We start from the raw sequence: 20,905 nt of genomic DNA, 5'->3' as shown, positions 1-20,905 counted from the left end.
ATTTTCAATAATGTAGCTGTAACAAACATTCAACCTGTTTTGAACTGAGTTTCTTGAAGTCCTGGAACTGCAGTTTAAACTGTAACTGCAATTCTGGGTAATTTTGCAATTTAGTCATTTCCTGTCCAACCTTTCAAGTTGGTGTTGGCTATGTTTTTCAGTCAAATTGTATAATTTTCTTAGTTTGCATTTACATAAAACCAAAATAACAAATACATGAATTCAATTTGCAGGGGGTTAAAGGAGGATGGAAAAAAAAACTGGTTTAAAGTTTTTTTTAAATCTGACATTACTTTATTTTTTCATTGTTTGACATTGTATAGCCATAATTGCATCTTTCCCCCTAAGAATCCCTCCAAAACTAACTCTTTTCAGTGCTGGCTCCAAGATTGCCAGATTTATATCCTGACTTCCTTTTTTCTTTAACAAAGTAAACACTTAAAATAAAGGACAAATAATTCATTTAAGTACACATAAGCTTAGTAATTGCAAAGGACATTTTATGCACACACTAACAACTATGATTATTCAGCCATAAGAGGACTTTTTAAAAATCACATTTTCTACATCGATCGCTCTCTATCACAGAAGTAAATTCAATTAAAACACAATATATTACTTAACATTTATAATTTTATCATTTTTATATTTATTAAAGTTTACTTTTCCTGTTCTGGAAGCAAAAAACAAATACCACCAGGTCATATATTTTATCTGATATTAGAATAGAGGGAGGGGTAGAAGAGAAAAATGAGAAGATATTTATATATATATATACACATATGTGTGTTTATGTTTATACATACATATATGTCATAAGCACAATTACTTTTGGTTCAACTGATAATATGGACTAATACCTCTCAAATAAACACACACATATACACACAATCATACACACACATACACACAAAGTGATTAAAAACAGATACTTTAGGATAAAAACTCTAATGAATTTAACTGAATGAAAATTTACTGACCACCCTACTAAGAAGTGCAATAAAGGTAGTATAAATGATTCTATATGTACCAGAAATGGTAACCCAGAAACCATAACTTGCTGTCCACAAGCAAAGTATGGTTTTCCAATGGGCAAAAGGCTTATTGAAAATAAACAAAATTTTATCTTTTCAAAAGAACCACCTACTCTGAGGCTCTTAATGAAAGTACACTTTGTTTTTGTAGTAAAGAGGGGGAACTGGTAGAGATAAAGAGGTAGTACTTCTGACTGGTACAACTTCTGCCTGGTACTCCTGCTAAATCAGATCCTTGTTCTGCCAGGGTCTCCATCTTTACTACAGTCTGGCACTTTCCATTGTCTTCCAAGGGACATGTAAGGAGGCCAGGAAAGGCGTGGATATTCATGGAGAGATTAATGCCATTATTAATCATCATCCCTCCCACCATTCCTTACTACTTACTACTCTACAACAGTCTAACCTCCCAGGAAAAGTTGGGTCCAGGTCTTGGGACCCTGTCTTTTCTAGCCAGTTTTTTTTTTCTTAACCCAGGAGAGATTAGGGCATGATAGTGTAGGGAAGAGGCCAGTAATGGAAAATGGAAGCCACTGGCCTAAGTACCTGAGACCACTGAGGTCCTGCTAAGAGAGTGGTTTAGATATTAATGAGAAGACTTTTCTGCTGCTGCTGCTAACTGAGGTAGAAGGAGAGGAGAAAATCCATTCAAAATATTAAGTTTGTCCATTCCCCAACCCTACACATATTCCAGCAGTTCCTATTTTCACTCACTTCAGTGCAGACAAGTAGTAAAAAGTTAAATGTATATTACACAGTTCTGTTGACACATATGCCAAGTTCAGCATATTCTTCAACACTGCAGCAGAGCTCACTCTTCCCAAGGGATGCTAACATTCAACCAGTCAGTTCTACTCTTAATCTGTCCCATACCCAACTGGGTATGCAGCCCTATATAGAGTGAGAGGCAACATATTAGTACAGCTGGCCGACTATTGCAGCCTTCTCTCTTCGACCAGCTACTTCCCCTACCCTATGCCCACTACAGTTAGAAAAGAAACGCGAATCGGCTAAGCTGGTTTTGGCCCACGGCGTCGTGCTGCTGTCCTTGGTGCTGAAGGCTTTAGCTCAGTAGGAAATTGTAAGGGACGAAAAGGGTCCCAAAGCTTGTCCACTTGAGAGGTAGTATGGCATACTTAGAGAGGTTAAGGAAAATCGTTGGAAGTCAGGGCAAGGTTCTATTCCCATATCTCTTTCATGTTCCTAGCCCCTGAATGCCGACTTCCTCCGTAGCCCCCCACCAAAACCTTACCATGGCCTCAAAATACAGACATGGATCAATCTCCTTAACCCCGAATCCATCTGTAATAATGAGGAAAATATTCTGCAATCCCCTGCATTATCCCCTGCATTATCCTTTTACACAGTGGTCGCTTACCGCCCCCTCCCCCATACCCAATATCTCACGGGGAAAATGCAGACCACCCTTCCCCCTCCCCGAGTTCACACACACACACACACACACACACACACACACACCCCATACAATCTCCACACCCTCTATATCCTGGGGATAGTTTCCAATACAAACTGCATTTCTCCCTCCTTACCCACTCCCACCTTCCTCCCATGCAATACGAACCCGAAAGAAACGCATCTTACCCCGGGTGGAGGGCGAGTAGGAGCAGAACCCACACCATCATTTTCAGAGAAAATGCAGGAGACGAGAGTACCCGGCTTCCTGTTCTCCTTGCAACTGGAGAACTCATCGTTTGGTGTTTTACTCCTCCTTTCCTCTTGGTTGCAGACGGGTCTCTCCTTTCTTTATTATTGTTATTAGTATGCTTATTATTATGTAGTGATTCCCCCACCACAACCCTCCCCTACCAGGTCCCGTCAGTGGGAAAATGCATTGCTCCCAGCCACGGGAATTGATATTCAGAGTGCAGAAATAAGATCAACAGCATAAACCCTTGCAGATACAATCAAAGCGCCAGCTCAGGCAGCAGCTCCCCAAATCTTGGAGAATAATATAATAGAGAGTAGAGAAAAGAGTGAGAGGTGGGGGTGGGGAAAGCACATAGAGGTAGTTAAGCGAGAGAACAACGCTCACAGACACATTCACACATACACTTGCTCCCCCCCCCCCCACACTCACGCATCACTTTCCAAATCCATCAGTTTAAAAAAAAGAAAGTAAAAAAATGAAAAGAAAATGACTGGAGCTGCTGTCTGAATGCAGATTAACTCCGAGGTCAAAGTGGAAGTGATGCACGCTGCTGCAGCGCAGATTAACACATGCGTGGTGTCGTCCTGGCTGCTTTTTAACGTCTGGTTACACACTCATTGCATGCAAGTCATGGCTTTCATGGGAAGGGGGTGGTATGCAGACATCTCTTAGCTAGGGCCAGAAACAATGTCGCCAGGGACACAAGGTCTGTCTCAATCGGAATCGAGAAGGATATTCATTTTGGGTTTTGTAGTCTCAAAGACTGTGATTTAGGTGAAGGGAGGAAGGGTGGTTGTTGCTATGTAACCCATCCATCCCCAGTGGGAGAACAGCATTGGTGGAGTCCTTATGAATGAGGTGATAAAGACTGCGATAGGACTAAAAGGAGGTTGTAGAAATTAAATTCTTTGAAGCCCTTCCCCTAACCCTACTTTAAATTGAATTAGGCAATACAGAGACACAGTTGAGGGAACTGCAAAACAATTCATGTGGGGGTGATTATATTACACTCTCCTCATTCTTTAAGTGGAAATGACTGGGAAAGGAAATACTGCTTATCTATTGGTTAAAAGTACCAAGATCAGTTTGGACATGGTCCTTTACCCAGAGAGTAGAGAGGAAAGAACCTAAATTAATTAGAAGTAAGGAACTTCAAGGAAATGAAGTCATTGAAAAACTGTTGTCGTTGTTGTTGTTGTTGTTGTTGTTGTTGTTTTTAATTTCTTCTCATTGGTCACTATCCTAGAGATGAGAAAGGGATTATCTTCCTTCTTCCTCTAAAGGATGCATTACCATGAATATTGAATCATCCATGGATACTGAGGTGTCCATGGGAAACCTCTCATTATTTGAAAATATTTCTAAAACAGTAGAAAAAACTGTACCAAATCTCCTTGGTAGGGCCAGGGTAATTTCAAATTGATTGACCTCCATTTCTCCTTCCCAGTAAATACACAAAGCAGAGGAGTTACTAAAGGAGTTATAATTGAGAATTACAAACCTAACTACCAAAGGTGCTATACAGACTTCTACAGACTGAGTAGCCATCCTCCTTTTGAGAAATCCTTGTGGGGCACGAAGACTTTTGGGGAGCTGACAGTCCTGCAGTGCATTTGGGTGACAGATGAAACAATCAGGCCCCTATCCTGTTGGTAATTCAGTCATTTTAAACCACTCTAAGTATAAAAATAGCTTGTGATCATGGGAATCATAGTTTGTTTAAGCCAGTAAGAGTTTAGGAAAAAAAATCTGGAGAATGGAGCCATAAGTATCTCAGGAAAGTGCCTGAAATTGTGGAGGTAGTCAGGAGTCAAGGATTATAGAAGTCTTTTGATGATTATTAAGCTGAAACCAATGAAAAAATCAATATCCACTTGAAAACCACTTGATTTCTTCCCTCAGCTATTAAAAAATTGAAACAAAAATAAATCAGTCACTACTCTCTTTAGCAGCCCTGAAGTTTTACACAGTTCTTTTACTTTTAATTCATTTATAAAATAAAAAAGAGCCTAGCACCTTTTAAAATGTAGAGCAATACAATTTGAATAGCTAAACATGTATCACATGCCATTTTATAGTCTTCCCGAACACATATTATCGTAAGTCTGAAGAGAAACTTTCAGTTGAGTTGGATATATAGGAAATGATCTGTGATTTTTCCTAGAAGTAACAATTTACAAATTAAAAATAATAATATTACTCTGCCTGATGTCTTTCTAAATGGCACATGTGTTAGGTATATGTAAATACTTCCCATTCTATTAATTCTTTAAAAAAAAACTCCTTCTTGACCTCTCTAAAACTGGAGACATTGTAGAATTCTGTTTTTTAGTTGGACAATATTATTAATCTATAATCAGACAAGATGGAAAACAGATGAAGAAAAACCCAATTTGATGGTTGATATGGATATTGAAATTCTGTCACTATGAGAAAAAAACATCTTCTGGTATGATTTCCCTCTATAATGCAGAGATGATGTTTTCTTAGTTCCACATTAATTTTCTCAATATAATAGGCACTTTAATGTTATTAATACAAAATTAAAGAAATTTGCAAATTCTACAACCTCAATTATTTACAAAAACACAAAGTTTGGACAACAAAGAAGAGGAACTGGAAGAGCAGGAAGCTGGTAAAAAAATCTTTACAGCAAGTTTATCCGATGAAGGTTTCATTTCAAATATAAGTAGGGGGGTGTAACACCAATGTTACTAGCAGCTGACATGGGGATGTAAGACCAACAACACCAGCACGCAGGAGGACTGCAGTAACAAGTTCTTTGATCTGCTTTTCTGAGGGAAAGCAACTCCAAGGGTTTACAATTTTACAATCTCACTTTAATTAAAGCATAGATATATCATTTACTTGGTTCATGGGAAAAAGTCAGCACCCTGAACTTCAGAGAAAACATAAACAGAAATTACAAGCAGTAATTACAAGAAGAAATTAGCACAAATCAACAGACAAGGCATCCAACTGTCTGACCAGAAGCAATACACACATGATCTCCAGGGAGAGAAGCACCAACATCTGGGTTTTTCAAAGCTGGAGGGCTCCTTAACGGCTACCCAGAGTCTCATCTGCCTATATCACATGAACACTTCCCATGAGTGAGCCCCAAAGCAAAATTCTAACCTCAGAGTATATATACACTTCTTCAGCATCAGAGGGCATCTCAGCCCTCCAGTTCTAACTGGTCTCACAGCTCTACATTTCTACTCCACCCCCTCCTGTTCCATTATTTCAGCAAGCTCCTCCCACCATAGGCTTCATGAAACTTAGGCTTCTATGTGATGTAAGCAGGTCACATGGATTTCTTAATGGGTGGGAAAGATCTTTAAATTCACAAAAACATATTAACAATACATTGAGGGGGGTAATTCAAATTTATAAGAACAAGAGCCATTTTCCAGCTGATAAATTGTTAAAGGATGTGAAAAGTAGTTTTCAGAGAAAGTCATCTAAGGTATCAATAACTATATGGGAAAAAAATCTGAAAGTCACTAATAATTAGAGAAATGCAAATTAAAACATTTCTGAGGTACCACCTCACACCCTTCAGATTAACTATAATAGAAAAGTTACAAATGTTGTGGGATGTGGGACAACAGATACCCTAATGGATTGTTGGTGTAGATGTGAACCAGTTCAACAACCATTCTGGAGTTATGCCCCCAAAAGCTATTAAACTGTACATACACTTTGACCCAGCAATTCATCTACTGAATCTGTACCTTAAAGAGATCAAAGAAAGAGGAAAAGGACCCATATGCACAGAAATATTTATAGAAGCTATTTTTGTAGTAGAAAAAATGAGAAACTAAGAGATACCCATCAACTGGGAAATAACTGAAAAAGTAATATTATGTGAATGTTATAGTGTTATATGAATGTTATATTGTGCTGTAAGAAAAGATGACAGGGTTGGTTTCAGAAATAATGGGAAGACTTGTATGAACTGTTACAAAATGAAATGAGCAGAACCAGGGGAACAATTTACACAATAATAGCAATATCATAAAGATAATAAACTTTTACAGATTTAGTAACTCTGACCAAGACAATGACCAGTCAAAATTCCATATGCAGCATGAAACATGCCAATCTACCTCCTGACAGAGAACCAATGAACTTATTTAGGATGGAAACATTTTTTTCCTTTTACTTCAATTTTCTTTAATTTTTTTTTGGATACTGCTAATGTGTACATGACTACTATGGGAATTTATTGTGCATGACTTTGCAACTGTGTTTTTTTTTTCTTTTTCCTCAATGGGTGGGAGAGTGGAAGGAAGGAAGGAGTTATTTTGGAACTGAAAATAAAATAAAATTGACTTTAGAAAAAGGAACTAGAGGTCCCACTGTAAACATATTTTATGTTATAAGTATCACTGATACTTGATGGAATACCTGGAATATGGTTCTGAAGAGATATGCTTTATTCAAAGCAAATGGGAGAGGTAAAGGAAGGGGGAGGATTGTGGTAGGACTGGACATTAAGAAGGAATACTCATGAGAAAATTTTAAAAGAAAGAAATCATGGTGTAAAGCATATGGATAAATGTCAATGAAGAGAAAAACAGAAGTTATTTTATCAATGGGATACCTTACAAATAACCTGGGTAGATACAGGAAATGCATGAGGAGTTAGGGAAACAGATCACATACATAGCACAGAGGCAAGTTATAATAATTATCAAGGGTTTTAATTATCGAAATCATCAGCTAGATCACCATGTCACCCAAAACCAGGGTACCTTATAATTTTTTTTTAACATGGCTTAGTGATACTTTTATTCCTCAACAGGTAGAAGAACCAGTCACGTAGAATTCCATTCTCTATTTGATTCTAACAGGTAGAAACTTTGTTGGGGTGGAAATGTTGGCAGTCTTTTGGGGAACTGTGACTTAATTCCAGTGTTTGTAGTAGAAAACATACTTTGAAACGTTCATTTGAAAAATAGTCACAATGCTATGGATCTAAAATTCTCCAATGTAAGTCATTGTAAGGGAGATGGAATATGGTCAAGAATGAAATATCGAAGGCCCAAAGGTGAATGATTCTGATAAGAAGGAAAAATGGATTTTTATTATGAGACTTATGTAGAAATAAATGGAACTCATGAACCCATTCAGTTTTTAAGTAAAATGTACAGAAGACTGAAGCAAGGTCAAATATTAAAGGATACATATAAAGGTATGCCACTGCCTTGAAAAAGAAAGTGTCATGAATGTTCAAGCTCAGAGTGAGCTTGTTTAGAGAAGTTAATGCCAAGGGAAGTTAAGGACAACAAGATGTGGGTTTTTTAAAGCTATATTGAAAAAAATAAAATGAAAAAAGGGATAAGATCTTTATTCAGAATTAATAGATAATTTACAGCAGAGAGGAGGAGCTCCTAAATTCTAATTTTGCTTTTGTTTTCTCTTCAAAGGAGAGTTTCCCTTATACATGGGAAGACATAGTAAAGTGACTAATAAGGAATAGATTGCCTAGATAAATAAGAAAATAGTAAGAGAGTACATACTTATATTTCCTTGAATTCAGTTCTTGTGCCTCAGATGAATTTTGTCCTCAATGTACTGAAAGAATTGACATATGTAATTTGTGATATATGCTAAGTGATATTTGAACATTCATAGTAAATAGAGAAGTACCAATGTAAGCATGGTTTCATCTAAACCAGGTCATGCCAGATTGACCACATATCCATTTTAATAGGGTTCCTTGGTGGCAACCAGGATGTTAAAAAGCATTGGCTGCATGTCATATTTTGTTCTCCAACTCATTTTACAGGTGAAGAAACTGAGGCAAACAGGGTTAAGTGACTTGCCCAGGCTCACACAGATAGTGTCTGAGGCTGGATTTGAATTCAGGTCCTCCTGACTGCACCAAGTCAGTTAATTAGCAAGCATTTATGTTACCATTATGTTTATCATGTAGCAAGTAAGCCAAGATGGCAGAAAAAGAGGAAGCAGTATAGCCCAGCTCCCCACACAAATGCTCCAACAACACACTTAGGAGATCATAATAATGAATGAGAAATCAAATGAGAAAATACAGCAGATTGTCTTTTACCTCTGAGATCACAAACTGTGGAAAAGAAATGAGTCAGGATGTGCTCATTTCAGAAGCACACATCCTAAAACTGGAACGATACAAGTAACAGATTCTCTGAAATTTAGAATGTACCAAACAGAAGGTTATCATTCTATGAGACAACAAGAAATATTCAAAGTCAAAAGATTTTTTTAATAGAAGAAAATGTAATATATCTCATACAAAAAAAAGCTTTTGGCATGGAAGACAATTCAAGAAGATATAACATTGGAAACATAATAACTGAAAGCAAAAATTCAGTTTTTAGGTGAAAAAAGAGAAAAAAAATACTGAATGTTTCCATAAAGAAAGTGTTTAAGCACAAAGGATCATATAAAATTTAGCAACTAGAAACTTTGAAATGCAAACACAAAGCAAACAGAAAGATAAAAAAGTAAATATAAGCAAGAAATCAGAAAATATAAGTAGGAAATGTTTGCATTGTACTGGAAGTGAGGATGATAACAAGTATCCCCGAAGAGCCATGACTTCGTTATGGGTCAGAGAGGCAATTAAATATGATGGAGGTCATGGAAGTTTTTTTTTTAAATTTTGATTTATTTTGAATATTATCAAAAGAAAAGGGAATGAGAGGATTTCAAAAATAAACTAGGGAAGAAAAAGAGAATAATGTAAGAGATTATTATCTCATATAATCAAGGGAATTAGTTAAAATCTATACAAATGTGGAAGGGGTGAGGGGAGCAGGTGTTATTCAGAACTCATTTTGAGGTGCTGCAGTGTGAAGTGAGAAGACCTAAGAGAAGAATTTACACTATAACAATAACATTGTGAAAAGGAACAATTTTGAAAGATAAGAAGTATGTTCAATGCAGTGGCCAACTCTAATTCTGAAGACTGATGATTAAAAAAGAAAATATGGTTTACTCTGTTTAATTCTTTAATGAGAGCTGAAAGCACAAAGAAATAAATGAAACATTCTCTGCTCTCAAGTATCATGGATTCTATAAGTGTGGAGTAAAATATAGTAGAGATATCATAGAAATCTGGATGGATTTTAGTAAGAAACCCTGTTTCAGCCTCTGGATCTCACATTTCCTTATTCTGTTTACTAGGTCAAGTGACTTAGACTTCCTTGAGCCTGTTTTCTCATGAGTTAAATGATTCTTCCATAACATAATTCACAGGTTATTGTGAAAAGTGAATGGGATAATATATGTGAATTACTTTGTAACAGAAATAAATGTGAAATTTGCTGTTGTTTATCAATTGTTTCAGTCATGTCCAACTCTATATGACCAAGTTTTGAGGTTTTTCTCAGCAAAGATACTGGAGTGGTTTGCCATTTCCTCCTCCAGCTCTTTTATAGGTAAAGAACTGAAACAAACAGGATTAAATGACTTTAACAGTCATACAGCTAGGAAGCGTCTGAGGGTGGATTTGAACTCATGAAAAGGAGTCTTTCTGATTCCAAGCTTAGTGGTCTACACTGCCACCTAGTGGCCAAATATGAACTAAACTTACCTATTGAAGAGAAAGATTACCAAGTATTTTTTTTTAAATGTAGCTACTTTCAATTTCACATGAATACTATATATATCACAATTTCTAAGGGAAAATCCAATGTACTTTTGCTACAAGTAAACTTTGCAGTTAAATTGAGACTAGTGTTTGCTTATATAGTGCCTGTTTTATACATAACTTGACAAACATTATGTCTTCTGTGGCTCATAAAAAGCCCAGGAGCAAAGCTTATCAAGTATTCTTATCACAATTTTACAAATTAGGAAACTGATGGTCAACGAATTTAAGTTACTTGCAAGCTCACAACACTAAGAACTATGAAAGCAAAGACTCAAGACTGATCTTCTTATTAATTGATGGAGTCCAAGCTTAAATGCTTGTACTTTCATTCCTTTTAGTTCCAAGTCAAGAGGTGTCGCTACTATACTCACTATATCATACTGTCTAATTTGATAAAGACCTATACCCAACCAAATGTACAAAGTATGCAATGTGTCCTTGGCATTAGAGTTTGTTGTTGTTTTCTTATGTATTTTAATAGAGAAAACTGGAAAGGGGAAATGACCAATCCTTCCTGTCCTTATTTCTTTCATTTAGCAGACATATATTTTTCTTTATAAATGAGTGATTTTTTGTAGTAATATTATGGAAGAAAAAAGTAAATGTACAAAACTTACACATCATGCAAGTAAGATTTATTGAAGGATCTTCACAGCTGGCCAAGTTCCTGATGAGGAAAGAACAGGACTGTATCAATGGCTGTCTTTGAAAATTTATTGGGTTTGTTCTCATAGCCTTGCCTAGATTCTGCAAAACATGAGTCTGAAAATTTCCAAGAGTTCAATGGGATATCCCTTCACAGAGATAACTATAGTTCATTAACTAAGGTGCTTACAGACTCACTAGATAAGGTGCTTACAAACATTATGTAATGTTAGTATACAGAACAAAGGTACCATTAAAATTGTTATGGATCTGGATTTCTGATTTAACTCTTATTATTGTTGAGCCAGTCTCTAGAGTCTAAGGCATACTATTGGTACAATACTAGATGAACACTCTCTCATGGTTATTTGTTCAACACTTCAAATTTTAAAGTATCTTCCTTTTATATGACAGATCAACAAGCACCTTCTGGTGGAGTGACATTTTCTCATCCATTGTCAGTATACTTTATCTGCGTTGGAGTCTCAAAATTAAGTCTTCATCCATCTCTAAACCTTTAACTTTTATACCTGCCCTGTTTCCCCAGTTCTATGGTCTTTTGCACAGCTCTACAAGTAAATTCCTTCTGAGATGATAATGGTGAATGGTAAATCCTATGAATCTTCTCTCCAACACAATAACACATCCAAGGAGTATTTGCATGCCAGACTTTAAAAATCTTTGAGATCTGGAAGAATGCCTTCTTAATGATAGAATTTAAAATACTATGACTAGATGACATTATGATCCTACTTGGATGTCTCATCAAGATTTGGAAAATAGAATGCTATACAACCAGAATATGAATTTGGGAGGTTTCAAGCATATATGTAGTGCCAAATTGTGTATGTGTGTGTGTGAGAAATCTTATTATAAGTACAAGATTGGAGGGCAAGGAAGGAATAGTTCTTCAGTAAGTGTTCTGAACAAGATCTAGAGGATTTAGATAGCAAACTCTATTTTGATTAATAGTGTAATATGGTGACCAAAAAAACTAGAGAGATCCAAGGCTATGTTGAGAGGCATACCTTGCAGGAATAAGGAAGACATAGTTTGATGGTGTTCTTTGCTTCTCACTCCACAAGTAGAGTATACTATTTGATTCTGGATACATATTGGAGAAGGGATGAAACTGGAGAACAATGAAGATGTGAAGTATCCTGAGTCCATGCTATATGAATAATAATTGAAAGAACTGGTGTTATTTAATCTAGAAGAAAATTCATAAGGGCCATTTAACTCTCTTCCAATTGTTAAACAAGAACTAAAAGAAAGAATGATTAGACTTGTTCAATTTGTCTGTAGAGGGAAGAACTAAAATAAATGAGTCAAATTTACAGAAAAGGCATATTTGGGCTTGATTTAAGGGGAGGGGGTGAATTCATAATCACTAGACTAAATAGTTGCTTTGGCTCCTTTCTAGAATTATGTGTTTTCTGATTCTGTGTCACACTACCTAAATTTTGAGAAGCTCCTCATGGTAATTCTTAAAGACCATCTATGGTGAATGCAGCCATGACGTTAAAACATAGTGACTCCTTGAAAGGAAAGCTATGGCAAACCTGGATAGCAGGTTAAAAAGCAGACACCACCTTGATGACAAAGGTCCATATAGCCAAAGCTCTGTTTTTTTTCAGTAATAATGAATGTCTTTGAGAGTTGGATTATAAGGAAAGTTGAGCAATGCAGAGACAATGTTTTTGAATTGTGGTATTGTAGAAGACTTTTGAGAATCCTCTGGACAGCAAGGAGATAAAACCAGTTAATACTTAAAGAAATTGATTCAGATTATTCACTGAAAGGTCAAATACTGAAGCAGAGCCTTAAATATTTTGGCCACATAATGAGAAGACAGGACTGATGGGAAAAAGCCTTGATGTTGGGGAAGATTGAAGGCAAAAAGAAAAGAGGAGAGCAGAAAATGAGATGATTGATAAAGTATTGGAAACAAGGAACATGAACTTGGACAGACCTTAGAAGAGCCTGGTGTGCTATGGTCCATGGGGTCATGAAGAGTCAGACATCAATGAACAATTGAACAACAACAAAATCCAAGGTGTAGGGTGGATCCAAGATGGTAGAGTGAAAACAGGGATATGCCTGAGCTCTCTCACAAATTCTTTCAGATACCTCTTGAGAAGTGAATCTGAAAAGATTTGAGAGGAGTAGAATCAACTAGGAGACAGAGTATGGCAGATTTCCAAACCAGGAGAGTCCAGAAAGAGAGGGATCAGTTGCACCGAGCCAGAAGAGCACTAGGCACAGAAACCACCACTGACCAGCCCAGAGCACCATACAGGAACAGGAGCAGGCCCAGCCCACTGGCTGTGGTGGTGATCCAGAAGTCTGTCAGAGCTAGGTGAGACAGAAGCACAGAGCCTGTGGCAGCAGCAGCAGCTACTCCTGGAGCTGTCAGCCCACAGTCTAAAAGTTTGAAACTCACCTTTTTGAACTACCTGAAGTCATATTGACACAGTAAACCCTAAAAGCTCTCATGGTTCCCTTGAATAAACCAGAGAATCTTGGCCTAGGAGAAACCCTGGATTAGAGGAGGCAGAAGTGGGGGTTCAGTAGTCTTTTAGCTTGGGAAGCTGGGGAGACCCCCTCTTGTGGTGACAGAAGGAGACCAGTGCAGAAAGAGAGGCATCCCAGCAAGCTCCACCACAGCAGACCAGCAGGAGTTCCTGAGACAGGGGGGTGGAGCCTGTAAGCGCTGACTCAGGGACTCCAGGAGCACCTTTCTACAGCCAGGGGAATTGACAGACACCAGCACAAACTTATGGCTGAGACCACCTGTGCTATATAGTGCAGTACTAGGGGAAGAAGAGACTCCCAGCAGCCAGACCACCCCCCCCCACACACACATACACCTCACACTGTGACCCTGGGAAAACTCAGAAAAACTTCACTGGGCCTCAATCCTTGGCACACAGCAGCCAGTATCAGCTTAGCACCAGGTGAACACCAGCAATATGGAGCTTCTAGCTGACAAAACCTGAGGCCACAGCACACAATGGCAAAAACCAGGCCCCTAGCTTCGAACACAAGAAACTTGGGACAGAACCCCCTGGGCCCCAGAAGCAGAGATACACTTAAAAAGCCAGGAAAAGTGCAATTCCCATGAAGAAGCAAGCTAGAAAAGTTAAAAAGAGTATTGAATCATATTATGGGCACAGAGAAGATCAAAATACAAATTCAGAAGATGACAGCATTGACACTATACCCACATCTGAAACCTCAAAAGGGAATATGATCCAGTTTCAAGCCCAAAAAGCATACCTGGAAGAGCTCAAAGAGGATTTTAAAAGCCAAATTAGAGAGGTAAAAGAAAAATTATGGAATTTAACAGGAGAAAAGTCTCCTTGGAAAGTAAAATTGGCCAAATGGAAAGAGAGATGCAGAAGCTATATGAAGAAAATAATTTGTTAAAAGTTCATATTGGGCAAGTGGAAGCTAATGACTCTATGAGGCATCAAGAATCAGTCAAACAAAATCTAGAAAAGGAAAAATAGAAGAAAATGTAAAATATCTCATTGGAAAAACAACTGACCTGGAAAACAAATCCAGGAGAGATATTCTTAGAATTATTGGTCTACTGGAAAGCCATGATGAAAAAAACATCCTGGACAATATCTTCCAAGAAATCTCCAAGGAAAGATTCCCCAAGGTCCTAGAACCAGAGAGTAAAACAGTCATCAAAAGAATCCACCAATCACCCCCTAAAAGAGATATCAAATTGAAAACTCCAAGAAATATTGTAGCCAAATTCCAGGATTATAGGATCAAGGAGAAAATACCACAAGCAGCCAGAAAGAAGCAATTTAAATATCAAGGAACTACAATCATGATCACACAGGACATTGCAGCTTCTACATTAAAAGATTAGAGGGATTGTAATATGATATTCTGAAAGGCAAAGGAGGTTGGACTACAACCAAAGATCAACTATCCAGCAAAACTGAGCATAATCTTTCAGGAAAGGAGATTGAAATTTAATGAAATAAGGGAATTCTAGACCTTCCTGATGAAAAGGCCAGAGCTCAATGGAAAATTTAATCTTCAAATACAAGATTCAAGAGAGGCATAAAAAGTTAAACAGGGAAAAAATATAAAAAAGAAAAAAAACCTTGCTATTCAACAAGAGCAAACTGTTTACATCCCTACACGGGAGGATGATATTTGTTAATTTTGAGAATGGTATCATTAGTACGACATCTAAAAGGGATATACATAGAGAGAGAGTGTGAGTATAAATTAATTGATGTGATGATAAAAAAATTAAGGGATGAAAAGGGATTGTCATGGGAAAAGAGGTAAGGAGGAGGCAGAAAAGGGGTAAATTACATCACATGAAGAGGTACAAAAACATGTACTCGAGGGAAAGAAGGGAGAGAAAAGAGCAGTCTTTGAACTTTACTCTCATCAGATTTAGTTCAAGGAGGGAATAACATACTCTGTTAAGTTTAGAACTCAAACTTGGCCTACAGGCAGTAGAAGGGGAAAGGGAAAAGAAAAAGGTGGGGTTAAAAAGGAGAGAAGAAGTAGTAACAGAAGAGGGTAAGATAAGAGGTGAGGCTGAAAGGGAGGGAATATGGAGGGAAGCAGTGATCGAAAACAAAACTCTTTTGAGAAGGGGAAGCAAAAAGGGAAAAATAAAAACATAAACTGGGGGAGGAAATTGGATGGAAAAAAAGACAGAGATAGTAATCATAACTGTGAATATGAATGGGATGAACTCTCCCATAAAATGGAGGTGGATAGCAAAATGGATTAAAACCCAAAATCCTACAATATTTTGTTTATAAGAAACACATTTGAAACAGGGGGAAACACACAGGGTAAAGGTAAAAGGCTGGAGAAGAATATATTATGCTTCAGCTGAAGGAAACAAAAAAGCAGGATTAGCAATCCTAATCATAGACAAAGCAAAAGCAAAGATCTAATTAAAAGACATAAGGAAGGAAACTATATCCTGCTAAAAAGGTCCCATAGACAATAAAGTAATATCATTACTTGACATCTATGCACCTAGTGATATAGTATAAAAATACTTAGAGGAGAATTTAAGGGAGTTACAGGCAAAGAAATAGATCACAAAAATATACTAGTGGGGGACCTTAACCTCCCTCTCTCTGAACTTGATAAATCTAACCTCAAAATAAAAAAGAAAGAAGTCAAGGAGGTGAATAGAATTTTGGAAAAGGTAGACATGATAAAACTCTGGATAAAACTGAATGGAGATAGAAAGGAATGTACTTTTTTTTCTCAATGGCACATGACACATACACAAAAATTGACCATGTACTAGGGCATAAAACCTCACATTCCAGTGCAGAAAGGCAGAAATAATCTATGCATCCTTTTCATATCATGATGCAATAAAATTATTAATAAAAAAATAACAGAAAGATTGACTAAAAGTTAATTGGAAACTAAATAATCTAATCCTAAAGTAGAACAAATCATGGAAACAATCAATAACTTCACTCAAGATAATGATGATAATGAGATAACATACCAAACTTATGGGATGCAGCAAAAGCAGCTCTTAGGGGAAGTTTTATATCTCTGAATGCTTACATGAATAAAATAGAGACAAAGGAGATCAATGAATTGAGCATGCAGCTGAAAAAGCTAGAAAAAGAACAAATTGAAAATCCCCAATTAAATACCAAATTAGAAATACTGAAAACCAAAGGAGAGATTAATAAAATTTAAAGCCAGAAAGCTACTGACCTAATAAAAAAAAAAACTAAGACCTGGTTTTATTAAAAAAAACAATAAAATTGATGAATCTTTTAATCAATTTGATTAAAAAATAAAGAAGAAAACCAAATTATCAGTATCTAAAATGAAAAGACCAGATTCACCTCTAGTGGAGAAGAAATTAAAACAATAATTAGGAATTATTTTGCCCAATTTTATGCCCATAAACTTGATAATCTTAGGGAAATGGATGAATATTTACAAAAATATAAATTGCCCAGATTAACAGAAGAGGATGTAAAATACCTAAATAACCTCATCTCAGAAAAAAAAAATTAGTAAGCCATCAAAGAACTCCCTAGGAATATGTCTCCAGGGCCAGATGGTTTTACATGTGAATTCTATCAAACATTTAAAGAACAATTAATTCCCATACTTTATAGACTATTTGGGAAAATAGGCAAAGGAGTCCTACCAAATTCTTTTTGGACACAAATGTGGTACTAATACCTAAACCAGGAAGAGTCAAAACAGAGAAAGAACATTATAGAACAATTCCCCTAATGAATATGGGTGCAAAAATTTAAATATATTAGTAAAAAGATTACAGGAACTTAACCTGACAATAATACACTGAGTAGGGCAGGTAGAATTTATTAAAGGAATGCAAGGCTGGTTCAATATTAGGAAAACTATGAGCATAATTGATCATATCAACAACAAAACTAGGAGAAGCCATATGATTATCTCAATAAATGCAGAAAAAGCTTTCAACACAATACAATAACCATTGCTATTAAAAACACTAGAAAGTGAACGAATGAATGTAGTCTTCATTAAAATCATAAGAAGTATCTACCTAAAAGCATTAGAAAGCATTATATGTAATGGGATAAGCTAGATACATTTCTAATAAGATGGGGGGGTGAAACAAGGATGTCCATAATTACCCCTATTATTCAATTTGGTTCTAGAAATGTTAGCTTTAGCAATAAGAGAAGAAAAAGAACTTGGAGGGATTAGAATAGGCAAAGAAGAAACTATGTTATCACTCCCTGCAGATGATAGGATGATTTATTTAGAGAATCCTAGAGAATCAAGTAAAAAACTACTTGAAATAATAAATAACTTTATTAAAGTTATAGGATATAAAATAAACCCACATAAATCTTCAGCATTCCTATACATTACTAACAAAGCCCAACAGCAAGAGACAGAAAGAGAAATTCTATTTAAAGTTACTGTAGACACTATAAAATATTTGGGAGTCTACCTGCTCAGACAAACCCAGGGCCTATATGAACACAATAACAAAACACTTTTCACACAAACAAATTCAGACCTAAATAAATGGAAAAACATCAGTTGCTCATAGTTAGGCTGAGCTAATAAAATAAAAATAACAATTTTCCCTAAATTAATTTACTTATTCAGTATCATACCAATCAAACTACCAAAAATTATTTTATGGAGCTAGATAAAATGATAACAAAATTCATCTGGAAGAACAAAAGGCCCAGAATATCAAGGGAATTAATTAACAGAAATGCTAGGGAAGGTGGCCTCACCATACCAGACATTAAACAGTATTTTTTTTTATTTTTAATTTTTTGGAGGGGGGAAGGCAGGGCAATTGGGGTTAAGTGACTTGCCCAAGGTCACGCAGCTACTAAGTGTGTCAAGTACCTGAGGCTGGCTTTGAACTCAGATCCTACTGACTCCAGGGCCAGTGCTGTACTCACTGTGCCACCTAGCTGCCCCCATTAAACTGTATTGTAAAGCAGCAGTCACCAATACCACTTGGTACTGGCTGAGAAATAGAGTGGTGGATCAGTGGAATAGGTTAGGTACACAAGATGCAGTAGTCAATGACTATAGCAATCTATTCTTTGATAAACCCAAAGAGTGAAGCTTCTGTGTCAAGAATTGACTGTTTCACAAAAACTGCTGGGAAGACTAGAAAATAGTGTGGCAGAAACTGGGAATAGACCAATATCTTACACTGTATACCAAAATTAAATATAAAGGCTGATACTATAAGCAATCTGGGAGAGCAAGGAATAGTTTATCCATTAGATTTATGGAGAAAGGAAGAATTTATGTCCAAACTACAAATAGTGTTACAAAACGCAAGGTGGATACTTTTGATAAGGTTAAATTGAAAAGTTTTTGTACAAAGCCAATGCAACCAAATTAGGAGGGAAGGAGAAAATTGGGAAAGAAGTTTTACAAGTGTCTCTGATAAAGGTCTTATTTTGAAAATGTACAGGGAACTGAGCCAAATTTATAGGAATACAAGTCATTCCCCATTTGATTAATCATTAAAGGACATGACCAGGCAGTTTTCAGAGGAAGAAATTAAAAATATCTATAGTCATATGAAAATGCTCTAAGTCACTATTGATCAGAGAAATGCAAATCAAAGCAACTCTCCTGTCAGATTGGCCAACATGATAAGACAGGAAAATGATAAATGCTGGAGAGCATTCGGAAAATTGGAACACCATTACATTGTTGGACTTGTGGACTAATCCAGCCATTCTGGAGAGCAATTTGGAACTATGCCCAAAGGCCTATAAAAAGTGTATATCCTTTGACCCAGCAACACCACTTCTAGTATTGTATCCCAAAGAAATCACAGAAGTGGGAAAGGGACTTTGTACAAAAATCTTTATAGCAGCTCTTTTTATGGTGGAAAAGAATTGGCAATCCAGGGGTGCCCATCAATGGGGGAATGGCTAAACACGTTGTGGTATATGAATGTAATGGAATACTATTGTGCTATAAAAAATGAGGAGCAGGCAGACTTCATAATAACCTGAAAAAACTTACATGATCTGATGCTGAGTGAGGGTAGCAGAAGCAAGAGAACATTATACATGATTACAGACACACAGTATCTGTGATGATTAACTTTGATTGAATTAGCTTTTCTCATTAATAGAAGGTTCAAAGATGTCTCCAAAAGACTCATGATGCTAAAAAGCTATCCACATACAGATAAAGAATTACGGAGTCTAAATGCTGATGAGGCAAATTATTTGCTCTTTTCTTTTTTCCCATCTTTTTTGGTTTGGTTTCTTCTTTCTCATAATTCATACCATTGCTTATAATTCTTCTTTACAACTTGACTATTGTATAAATAAGTTTAATACAAAGGTATTTGTACAATCTATATCAGATTACATGCCATCTTTGGGAGGGAGGGGGCACAAGAGGGAGGGGGAGAAAATTTGGAAATCAAAACCTGTGGAACTGAGTATTGTGAACTAAAAATAAAAAAGAAATTTTATAAAAGAAAAAATACATCATTAAGGGCATATTTAATTTTAAAGGAAAATAGTCACCTATAAAGAGTGAGAGATCAAAGATGGACTGCCTGGATGTACACTTATATTCATAAATACATTATTTTTCCTTAATTTTTATTGATACCTTTTATTTTTATATTACCTACATTTTCCAATGTATTCTACTCCCTATTGCTACCAGAGAATCACTTTTTATTAAAAGAAAAGAATAAAAAGTTTAGTAAAGCTGATTAACATATCACTACAATAAAACTACAGATGCTTAAAACACTGAAACATGTTCTAGGCCAAAGGAAGACCATTTGGGATCCAGGCCTTCCTAGCATCTGTAATATTCTACATGTTTTACAGCCTACTTCACATAGCATAGTATCCTTGTTTCCACCTGAACCCATTTGATGTAATCATTTTAATTGACATCTATAAATATAGATGAAACTTAACCTTTTCAGCACCAACTATAGTATGCATTCATCTCTATATACATGGTAATTTTCAACATAAGTGTACTTAAATATTTTAGAAATAATATCTTAAGAAAGGTGGAACATTTGAATGCAGTGAAATTTTAATTAATAGGAAAGGACTGAAAAATCCTTTCAGATATGTATACTTTCAGTGAATTTTATAATTAATTGCTATCACTGTACCAATGCAGGAATATCATGGGATCAAAGAACTATAGGTGGTGGGAATCTCACAGGTCATCTAATCCAGCCTCTTCATTTTATGGTTGAGGAAAGTTGGCCCAGAGTTTACTACTGTGTCACTTATCCAAGGTCACACAAATACTAAATATCAGAGGTGGAATTTGAACCTATATCTTCTGTCTCAAAAGGTACATTTTACAAGAGTGATCAAAACCTACACTTTGGAATATTAATTTGGAAGTTGC

At 36.3% G+C, this 20,905-nt stretch overlaps 1 protein-coding gene across 1 annotated transcript in view; it reads right to left on the bottom strand.

The window, feature by feature from the left end:
- GABRG2 (gamma-aminobutyric acid type A receptor subunit gamma2) overlaps window positions 1–3,461 on the bottom strand; it is a 142,959-nt gene extending 139,498 nt beyond the window's left edge. The window contains exon 1 of the mRNA XM_036752193.1: window positions 2,637–3,461. Coding sequence (XP_036608088.1) covers window positions 2,637–2,743 — 107 coding nt within the window. The 5' untranslated portion in view covers window positions 2,744–3,461. The remainder of the gene's footprint in view (window positions 1–2,636) is intronic.
- Window positions 3,462–20,905: the final 17,444 nt, after the last annotated feature.

The sequence above is a fragment of the Trichosurus vulpecula genome, chromosome 3 (genome assembly GCF_011100635.1).
Source record: "Trichosurus vulpecula isolate mTriVul1 chromosome 3, mTriVul1.pri, whole genome shotgun sequence".
Lineage (NCBI taxonomy): Eukaryota > Metazoa > Chordata > Mammalia > Diprotodontia > Phalangeridae > Trichosurus > Trichosurus vulpecula.
This window is presented reverse-complemented; position numbering and strand designations above follow the sequence as displayed.